The sequence below is a fragment of the Pantherophis guttatus genome, chromosome 12 (assembly GCF_059756535.1).
Source record: "Pantherophis guttatus breed Tessera chromosome 12, ASM5975653v1, whole genome shotgun sequence".
Taxonomy (NCBI): domain Eukaryota; kingdom Metazoa; phylum Chordata; class Lepidosauria; order Squamata; family Colubridae; genus Pantherophis; species Pantherophis guttatus.
Genome location: NC_142074.1, coordinates 26,842,381 through 26,852,726, shown reverse-complemented (window position 1 = coordinate 26,852,726; position 10,346 = coordinate 26,842,381). Strand labels below are relative to the sequence as shown.

The window sequence follows — 10,346 nt, the reverse complement described above, 5'->3', positions numbered from 1 at the left end:
CCATCGGTCATTGTCATCTTGGGGCATCATCTCCACTGGTTTTTGCCTCCCCCACAACACATGTGAAGATCTATGGCCAGTCTCACATAATCTAGCATTTGGGGAAGGCCTTCAGCTCTCTGGTGCTGACCCCAACAACAGCTTGACTGAGGGTAGGAGACATCATGAAGCTTTCAGGGTATCTCAGCCCATCCGGATCAAAGCATGAAGGACAAAGGTCACAGCAAATGGAACCCTCCCCCCCCCCCCCGAGAAGTTCAAGTCCATGCAATATCTTCCTCACAAAGTAGAAGTGATTACTCCCATGATAATACAAGCTCTTGACCCAAATCTCCAGTGCTTAAGTATGAATGTTCTGAGAAGATATTTTTAAGAAACCTGTTAATTAATTTCTGAATCCTGCTTAATTAAGGCGGGAAGGGGGAGAAGCTGATAGTGAAATAAGTCCAGAGTTCCCATTTCTTAGTTGGCACCTTTTGTCTCAAAAGAGGTCAGGGATGAAAAGGAGGCAGTTGCAGCTGTGCTGAGTGTGCTTTTCCTGTTACACAGCTTTCCCATTGCCACTTTGACTCTGCTTTGCTACTGTTGAGATGCCACCCGGAAAACCCTGCTCTGCGGATGGGGAGCTGGACAAAGCGTCTCCTGTGGGAGCTTTGCACAGGAAACCCTGAGACCTGGGTACTTCATAGGGTCCTCTCCACTATCCATGAGTGGAGGCTTGCAGTGTTCCAGAATGTCTGAATGGAAAAGAAAAACGCCACAACTAGCTTAGAGCCCCAGAATCTGACTAGAGAGAGTTCCGAACCCAGAAACACAGGGAGACGAGACCCCTGTCCTCACTGCCCTCACCATCCTCTCTGTTTCTTATCAGCCGGGGGGGGGGGGGGGAAGAGAAAGGAGAGGTCAAAGAGCTTGGATCAAGTGAACTCCAAGGAAACTCCTCAGCCGCAACAATACACTCTGGGCTGACTGTTCCACAAATACCGGCCTGCCTGCTAATGGCTTCTGGACCAACTCACCTGCCTGCTATTGGGGTCAAAGGAAGCCAAAGCAGACCTCTTAGACCAGGGAGTTCCTCGGAGATTGCTATCCCACTGAAGAAAGCAAGAAGCAACTCTCCCAGCTAAAAAAGGGATGCCTGGACACCAGCAGGATAAGACCTCCTGGTCAGGCCATTTTACTGAGGAAACAATCAGTAAAATTGTTTTACTGAGTCTCCCCACTGAGGGTCCCCACTCCCATCCACACACGCCAGCCCCCCCCCCAAGCTGCCAGCCCAACCCTTGCTGTCTTCTGACTGCAAAGATTCCACAAAATGCAATCAGTGCCCTACCTCCAAGCACCAGCATCTTCCCTTCCCAAACCCCCCTCCCCCCCTTATTTTTTTCCCCCTCGAACTGCCTGACACCATTGTCAGAAGCGGCAGCGCCTCTTCCAGTCCGGACCCTTCAGCTTGATCTGGCCAAGGCGCCTCCTGCCCCAGGCCCTCTAGCAGTGCAGGACTGAAGAACCCCGCCTGACAACGGGCCTGCTTGAACCAATGAGCCACCTTCTTTTGCCAGTGAGGCTCCGGTGATGTTCATCCCGATGGGGCCACTTGCTGGGCTCTCACTGCGGGTACCGTTCTGCCTCCGTCTAACCAACTGCTTCTCTGATCCGGGTCAGAGGAGGCACTTTCTCTGCTGGCGCTCATAAGATCGCCAAGCCCTCCTCCTGGAAAGGGAGGGGGAGGAGAGGCGTGGGGAGGAGAAATCTGTCCGCCGCCCTAACCCTCGCTTGTCTCGGAGGAAGACAGCCGCGGCCGCTGCCGTGGCCGAGTTCCCGAGAGCGCGCGAATCACTCGAAGCAGCCGGGGAACGCAGGTTGAAATGCGCTCCTCTCCTTAGCCAGTCGCCAGACTGCCCCGCCCCCTCTTCCCTCTCCAGCCACCCGCGAGGGCAGAGCAGCGCCAGAGGCTTGCCGGTAGCAAGACCGAACAGCGGCGGCGAGCAGCTGCCCATAGAGTCGCTCCGACAGGATTCCGGCTTCGGCAGCTCCGACGGCGGACCTGAGCCCTCGGCCCCTGGCTTCCTCTGCCCAAAGGGGCACCTCGGATCGCAAGGAAGGCAGGTGCTGTTGATCGTCGCCGCTTTTGACTTTGGGTCAAAAGAGAAGCTCTGGGCGGCATCGGAGGGGAGGGCAAACGTTGTCGGTGCGTGGGCCCCTTTTCAAAGCCTGGTCGATAGACGCGGCAACCGGCGGCCGCGGCGGGCGGCGGCTTGCTATACCCGTTGCACGACCTCGAAGATCGGTGCCTGCAGCCCACATCTTTCTCACACACACCGGCCCCCGCCCAAGTTGCGCAGCGCCAGCAGCAAGCGGCGAGGGAAGCGGCGAGGGAGGGGGAGGCGAAGGCCCCTTGGCCCTCGTTTTCCGGGCCACGGGCAGCCGGGGCAGTCGCGCGCCCGAGTTCCAGAGAAGGACAAAGGGCCGCGCGCCAGTGGGCGCGTTTCCCTCTGGCTGAGGCGCTGCTAGCCACAGCCATAACCCTGACTGCCGCAGCCGAGGGTCTTGAGGCGGGCTGCCCAAGGAGGCGGTCGGAAGAGCCGAGACAGCAACGGCTAATGGAACTCCCCTCTGCTGGGCTGCTTTGCCGGGAGCGGGGGCAGCCAGAGAGGGAACTGCGCGGACAGGCTCCGTGCCTCCGCAGCCCCCTTGCCTCTCTGGGTCTCTCGCACTCCAAGCCGGCAGTTCTACTCGTCTGATTAATGGGCTGCAGCAAAGGACTGGGGCGGGGGAGACGGGGCGGCCAAGCCCTCGGCCTTCGTGCTCGCGGAGAGTTAACCAGCTGCGCGATGCTCCAGGATCGGAATCAAGCGCTTGTACTGTGACGCTAACCTGCACCTCCCCCCCACCCCGGTCCCGTCTCGCCATCTAAACGGACGCGGCTGGCGCCGGACTTCGGCTGCGGTGGGCATTCTTTGTGCCGGAGAGAGAGCGGCGTCCGAAAGAGAACCCGCGCGGCAACAGCGGGATGGTCTAGCCTCCCATGCCCCCTGGGGACTTGTAGCGGGCAGGCCAAAGGGGCTTATTGCTGGGTTCCCGGGCTGCAGGCTCCGCGAACCTGGAAGCTGGCGGTGTGCTCTTACTGTGTTTGCGGCGGTCTTATCTCTGCTCGAGAGCTCCGACTGGTCTACAGATGTCCTCCCAATGAAGGCTGAAAGGGAAACGTCCGCGGTGCCCGCTTTCCGGAGTCCCTGCTGCACAATCCCAGAGGCGACTTGGGGAGGCAGGGCTCCCGAGAATCGGGCCCGGCCTGGAGCAGAAGGTTATGGTGTATCCCCATGGTTTAGCTGGGCATTGAGCGCCAAAGCAATACGGATTGGCCCCTTCGTTTTGTGTCCAGGGAGCTTTTGCCAGCACCACAGGGCAACAGGAGAGGAGCTTAATCCCCAATTTCTCTTCCTACCACTGGTGGCTACCCTTTGCAAGGAAGCTTTCCCAGAGCCACTAGGTGCAGCCTGCCAGCCACCTACAAACAAGGCTGCCAACAGCACAACATGCGCTGCCTGAAGTGGCATCCATGACCACCATTGGCTTCCTTTCAGTGGTTTAAAAGCCACCTGCTGAGTTGCCTGGCAGGCTGAGGCGCAGGGGTGCTCGATACCTGCAAGCTTTCAGTGGGTCTAGGGGTCCTTTGGAACAGCCATAGTCCCACCTCCAAAAAGAGCCAGGGAGCCTCAACAAACAGCCAAGCCCTGTGGGGCTCCCAGCCAGTCACAGCTGGAGAGGCATTGCACTGTGCACTCTCTGTATGCATTTCCTCTGTCTTTGCCGCTTCTCTTTTTTGTAATCTCTGGTTCTTGATACTCCTTTAGCTAAGAACGCCAGTGCTTACCATACCACCAAGTTCATTCCCATTTCCCCCCACGAGTGACTCAGGCTTTGTTCTTACGTTTCTCCTCCATCTCTGTTCCACTGTGTCTAACTAACCCGTGGTGTTGATGGAAGCATTGCTGCTAAGACTTACAACAAGTAGCTCAACATACAGACGGAGCTGACATAATTAGGCACGCAGAGGAAGACATTGTAGTAAATAAGGCAGCCATTTAATACGCCCCCTTTTCTACTAGCACGGCGGCAGCGGCTGCAGAGCTCAGTTTCCAGGCATCAGCAGATGCATGGTTGCATGTCACACAGCTATCCATGAATACCTTTTACACACGCTCATATGGGAAATGTTCAAAAGCAGGGGTGGTTTCCGTCATTTCCTTTAGAAAAACTAACTGGACAGACATCATGCTTAGTAGTGCTGCAAAAACAGTGTCCTCTACTGTCTTTCTACAGAAAGCCTGGCCAGCTCAGGGCTGATCGCTTCCCCACCCCTCGTTCTTCGCCTGATGTTAGGTTGAGCCTTCCAGGGGGAAATGAGGGATTGAAAGATCCACACAGGCTCCGACATCCTCCCTTTCTTGAGATGGGGCAGCTTTTCCAGGGTCTCTCTCTCTTCACTTACTGAGGTGCCCATTTTGCTGCTTCAGTCTTATGTTTGTATTTATCCCAGGACCGTGTGTACATTTCCGTTATTTCAGGCTCATTCATAAGCTGCTTCCCAAACATTTGTCTTGAGCTATTTCTCTCAAAGTTTCTAGGTAATGGAACTGGTTGGCTAATACGTATTTTCCAGAGCTATTTTCCGGTAGTGGCTGTGCTGCCACTTTCTCCATAACCATTCCAGATAAAGCTTTCTTTGTTCAAAGGGGCGAGAAAAACACAGTCTAACCTGTTTAAAATGTATTTCAATCTAACATTTTGCATTGGTAGATCAATGCAATCAAAGTTCTTAATTACCAACCGTTTTCTTGAGATAATATTAATTTTAAAAAAATGTTAATTGTGACCCTTTAATATTTGCTATGTTTTACCCCTCCTTTGACTTACCCCTCCTAATTGCAGGGTTTTAGGTAAGAAAAGGGTAAAAATAACACTGAGGAAAACATGTGGAATCAGGAGGAATGAAGGCTGGGGCTAAAGGAAATATGAAACAGACATTACTTCTAAAAGAACCTTATAAAAGTTCTTTGAAACTATTCACTAACACAAAAAACTAACCCAAAACCAATAATTCTCTCACCAGCCTGAACTTGCTACTGCTCACCACTGTAATCCTCCCTCCCTCCTTCCCTCCCTCCCTCCCTCCCTTCCTTCCTTCCTTCCTTCCTTCCTTCCTTCCTTCCTTCCTTCCTTCCTTCTCAACTCTGCAAAGCACATTGACCATTGCCAAAGATGGGAGAACAGCATGAGAGATTGGGGCTATTATTTTCCTGGGTTGTCTAGACATAGCAGTCCAAATTCAATATTATTTAGGGACGGATGACCATAATGACCATCATAGGGAATCGACAGTGGCTAGCTGGACCTGGCTTTGTGCATCAGCCCCCATGGATTCCTGCTTTCAGTCTTTTAGACCAAGCCTTCAGAGAGGCTCCAGCTGGCCTTTGCCCATGTGCCTTCTGTTCCCCTCCCCCCCCATCTCCCATCCTCAGCATCTTTCTGGCATTGGTGACTCTCCCCTTTTCCTCTTTGGCAGGTGTGGAGTATCTGCTGGCTACCACGGCTGCACTGTAAAGGGATGGCCTTCAGGATCCTCTGGACAAGGACCCCCTTCTGCACCACTAGCCTTGGAATTCTGCTCCTAATCTACGCCCTGCCTGCAGAAGGGTAAGGTGGCAGAACTGGGGTCTCTTGTCCCACCAGGGCAGCTGGATCAATCCTTCTGACCCAGCCATGATTTTTGGGAGGGAAGCATCAGCCTCCATTTGGACCCATATTCTGGTCCCACAGGACTGATGTGCTTATTTGGAGGCTGGCTGACAAATTGCTCTGCTCAGGTTTTACCCTTCCTGTACTAGAGAATGGGTGATTCAGCAGTCTGTTGCAGGCTGGATTTACTGCTGGGTCAGCCCCTGGAGTTTCTCAGAGACCACAAAAAATAGGATAGCTCTGCTGGGAGCTTTCTTGGGCCTCCATTCATCATTTGCCATTTGCTGCCCATCAGGCAGAGCTTCAGAGTGGAGCGCCTGGGATGGGGAGGCCACCATCAGCCCAACCTCTTGTCTTTTTCACAGCCAGCCACAAGGGCAGAGGGGCCAGCCAGGAGATTGGGGGGAGGGGAATGACTCCTTTTGGCTGGACACCTTCAGACAAAGGCTGGGGAGACTTTAATCTGGATTCCTGCCCTGACCAAGAGAGTGATGGATCTATGGGTCCCTGGGTTCTTCCCACTTTGAATGCAGGTGAGGATTGCTTGAGAAGAAAGGGAATCCCAGGGATTATCATTTCCCCTTCCTTCTTGCATTTGTCCATTAAGATAATCTTGGCTGCAACTCACAGGTTTCAGCATTTAAACCTCTCCCTCCCTCCAATGTCACTCTGATGCTTCTTTCTTTCTTTCTTTCTTTCTTTCTTTCTTTCTTTCTTTCTTTCTTTCTTTCTTCTTTTTTTCTCCCTCACTCACTCATTCATTCATTCATTTATTTCACATGCTCTTTACCCAAAAAGACGCTTACAATGGCATTTGGGGAGGGGCGTTTGCACCTTGTGCATTTTGTGGCTGTGAATATTACTGTCTACTTGCTTTGCCTAACCCACAAGGAGAATTTGGAAATGAGCATCATTTTACTACCACGGATACAATAATTCTCATTTAAGGTCTGTCTCATTTAGTGACCGTTTGTAGTTACAATAGCAATGAAAAATAAATTTGCAACCAGTCCTCCCCCACCTTTACAATCTTTGCAGGTCTGTAAAGCAAAGAAAAACTGAAGTCAGGTGGTAAGCATACTTGTAGTTCCGCTTAGCAACTGCTTCACTTAATAGCTGAGTTGCTAGCTCCAATTATGATTACTAAATGAGGACTGATTGAAGGAATCCTATTTCAGAACAAAACATAGAAATGACTTGCCCCATCTCCACACCCAGAAGGCAACATGAATAATAAGCCTATGCCAGGTGAACAGGGTTTTTGCTCCTCCACAGAACTGTCTGTTCTTCCTCACATGGCGCATATGGCCCATGGTGTAGGGGACAGGGGAGGACTGGGGTGTGTGAAAGTAATGGAAAAGCAGTGGGGAGATGTGGTAAGGTACTTAATCAGAGGAGACCTTGTCTCAAGCTCCATGAGCAATCCATGGCGATTCCATGAACAGCCGCAAGCAGCCATCTTGTTCGCTTGAGTCGTGTATCAGTGGAGTGCCACAGGGATTTTATTCAAAAACACCCTAACAAAAACAACAAGAGCAGAAGCCTTCCTTTAGTCCCAGGAAAGAAGAGAACGTTAGGAAGAAATTTAGGCCGGCTCCTCCTTGAGTTACAGGGTATCAAAAGGATGGATAGAAAATTTATTAACAAAGTCTACCTTAATCAAACTTAGGTCTAAGCTTCTTGGGGAGTTTATTTCTTGTTAAGACAATCTTGAAGGGAGCAACTCACCAGTCATCTCATAAAGATACCATTCATCTAGCACAGGGGTCAGCAACCTGCGGCTCTGGAGCCGCATGTGGCTCTTTCATCCCTTTGCGGCGACTCCCTGTCACTCAAAATATGCATCACAACCGCCAATGTGCAACACCCACTGGCACATGATTTATTGAATTTTTCAACTCCTGGTAGGCCAACCATGGATAAATCCAAGAAAAGAAAAGTGTCAGAAGAAAACAGAATGTTTAATTCAACTACATATGCTAGTTTTGTGGCTGCTCAGGAAATAGTCAGGCACGGAAAGGGTTTTGTGGCTCCCGGTGTTTTATTTTCTGTGGGAAACGGGTCCAAATGGCTCTCTGAGTGTTTAAGGTTGCTGACCCCTGAAATTGCTCTCCTCCAGCAACACCACAAATACAGTTTCTCATCATAGACACAGTAGGGGAGAACCTTAGAGATCATCTGTTCCAACCCTTCAGCGTTCTGCTAAAATAGACCGATGGCTCTCTGCTTTCTCTCTTTGAAGACCTCTCATGAGAGGGAACATATTACCACTGCCTGCAGTAACCTCTTTCGCTGGTATCAGCTCTTAACATCAGGAAATTCTTCTTAACATAAAGCCTACTTCTTAGAAGGTTCCACTCACAGCTTCACGTTTTGCCCTTTAGGGCAACAGACAACATCCATTGTCTTCTGTATACCACAACATTAGATGTCACTTTGCGATGTGAAGTGGAGCAATGGCTCAGCAGTTAAAGACGCAGAGCTTGTCAGCTGGAAAGCTAAGAACCCAAGTTTGAGAAATGAGTGCCTCACAACAGGGTGAGCTCCCGTTCCTGCTCCCAGCCCCTGCCCATCTAGCAGTTTGGAAACATGCAAATGCAAGTAGATCAATAGGTACCACTTCGGTGGGAAAATAACTGCATTCCATGTGCCTCAGCTACAGTCATGCTGGCCACATGACCACAGAAATGTCTTTGGACAACACTGGCTCTCTCAGCTAAGAAACAGAGATGAGCACCAGCCCCTAGAGCCAGAAAAATCTGAAGAGGGAAACCTTTCGCTTTATACCGTAACATTAGATGTCACTTTCTCAAGCTAAATTTTCCGTTAGCCATTCTTCATAGGATTTGATTTCCAGTCCCCCCAGAATCATGGTAGTACCCCCCCCCATTTGCTCCTGTTTGTCCTCTTTTAGACTGCAGTACCTAATACTAAGCAGAGTATGAAAACTGGAGTTTAACCAAAGCAGAGTGAAACTGGACAATTACTCCCTATATGCAGTTAGGACCGGCCAAAATAACACCAGCCTTTGTAACAGCTGTCACACAGTTGGCACACATTCACCTTGTGGCCTACTAGAACAGCCACAACTTTTTTGCATTAGAACAAATCCAGATCTCCCCATTCCTAACTGTATGCATGAATGTCTACTTGATATTTCTGCTGCTAAATTTCATTCTGGATTGGGTGTTTTTCTGTTTTGTTAGTTTGTTTTGTTTGGGAGGGAGGTCCCAGTGTAAAATATGTAGATCTTTTTGAAATGTATTTTTCTCCCTAAATTGTTAGCCTGAGTTTTGAGTCATCTGTAAATTTGATAATCCTCCTTTCAACCCATTCATCCAGATCATTAATAGAAAGGTTGAACAGCATAGGGCCCAGGACAGAGTCCTGCAGTACTTCACCTGAGCCAGCTGAAGTGGCACCATTAACAAGCACTCTTTGGGTGCAGCTGATCGCATCTAACTGAAGCTTCATCTAGCCCAGAGGTTACCACGTTATTAATGATGATGTCTACAGTAAACTGCCTTTGTCAACTTATGCAGGAGTGGAAGTATGGAGGAGATTATGCCAGCAGGCCTTTGGGACTTACCTGAAATCCATTTAGAGAGGGTCTGGGACAGTCAATCATCACCCAACTCCTCCTCAAATCTGTTGAATAGGGATTTGCCCAATATGTCTGACTCCCCTAAAGAGATAAGAGGTGAGAAATGAAGGTGTGTCTTGATTTTTTTCCCACTGTTTCTGTTGTCATGACAGACTAGCCCAAAAACATGGTCCTGATATCATTGATGACGACAGCAAAGACAACATAACCATCTTCACACGCATCCTGGATCGTCTGTTAGATGGCTATGATAACCGACTGAGACCTGGTCTCGGAGGTAAATCCACTTTACCTGTATTTCCTTGTGGTTTCTTGACATCCATAAACTAAAAAACTATTTCAAGCTTCTTTGCACTCTTTGTACATGAGATGTTTCTGTTATTTGAATTTAGATACAACCAATTCTTGGTGACTTACTTTGTTCTGTGCTCATGAGCAGCTGTTCCTGCCTGGGGGGAGGAGAGGCGCTGAAGCCTTCAGCAACACAACCTGTGGGTACAGTGCTGGCCATGTGGGGCATTCACTCTATACTTCCTCAAGTCGCATCTGCACTTATCTGGGCAGGTGTTCTGGCGCCCTCTGATCGTGGGTGAGAAGTCCCTCCTTGAAGAACTGAAAACAAGGCATCTGTCTTCTTGATGGTCTGTGAAGCTTGGAGAGCTCAGGGGTCACTGTGGTTATCTCACCTGCTCTTTCTTGTCTACAAGGTGCAACCCAAGTCACTGGCAGGACCAGCAAAACCACTGCCAAGCTTTGATTCTCCAAGTCATCTTGACACAAAATTGGTTTGTGCTTAATTTTGAATTGATGGGGATTTGCATTCACCCAGTTGTGGCTGGGATGTATGCTCTTCATCTCTTTTATGTTCTTAATCTATTTCTGAAATATAGAACATTATCCTTCTTTCTTTCCAACTGAAACAGGCTGCAAGTTCTCTGGATATTAAAATTAAGCAGGCTTAATTTTAGAGAATCTGTCTTTCAAAAAAACCTTTTCCCAC

General features: G+C 49.8%; 1 protein-coding gene across 4 annotated transcripts in view; it reads left to right on the top strand.

Moving 5' to 3' along the window:
• Positions 1 to 1,764: 1,764 nt before the first annotated feature.
• Positions 1,765 to 10,346, top strand: part of LOC117679672 (gamma-aminobutyric acid receptor subunit alpha-3) — a 28,536-nt gene continuing 19,954 nt past the window's right edge. The window contains exons 1-4 of one of the 4 annotated variants that reach the window (XM_034441828.3): positions 2,070 to 2,109; positions 4,327 to 4,499; positions 5,570 to 5,700; positions 9,499 to 9,623. In XM_034441828.3, coding sequence (XP_034297719.1) covers positions 5,612 to 5,700; positions 9,499 to 9,623 — 214 coding nt within the window. In that variant the 5' untranslated portion in view covers positions 2,070 to 2,109; positions 4,327 to 4,499; positions 5,570 to 5,611. Of the gene's footprint in view, positions 2,110 to 3,279; positions 3,308 to 4,326; positions 4,500 to 5,569; positions 5,701 to 9,498; positions 9,624 to 10,346 lie in introns of those variants that run through there. The other 3 variants (XM_034441826.3, XM_034441827.3, XM_034441829.3) reach the window with 3 other exon arrangements.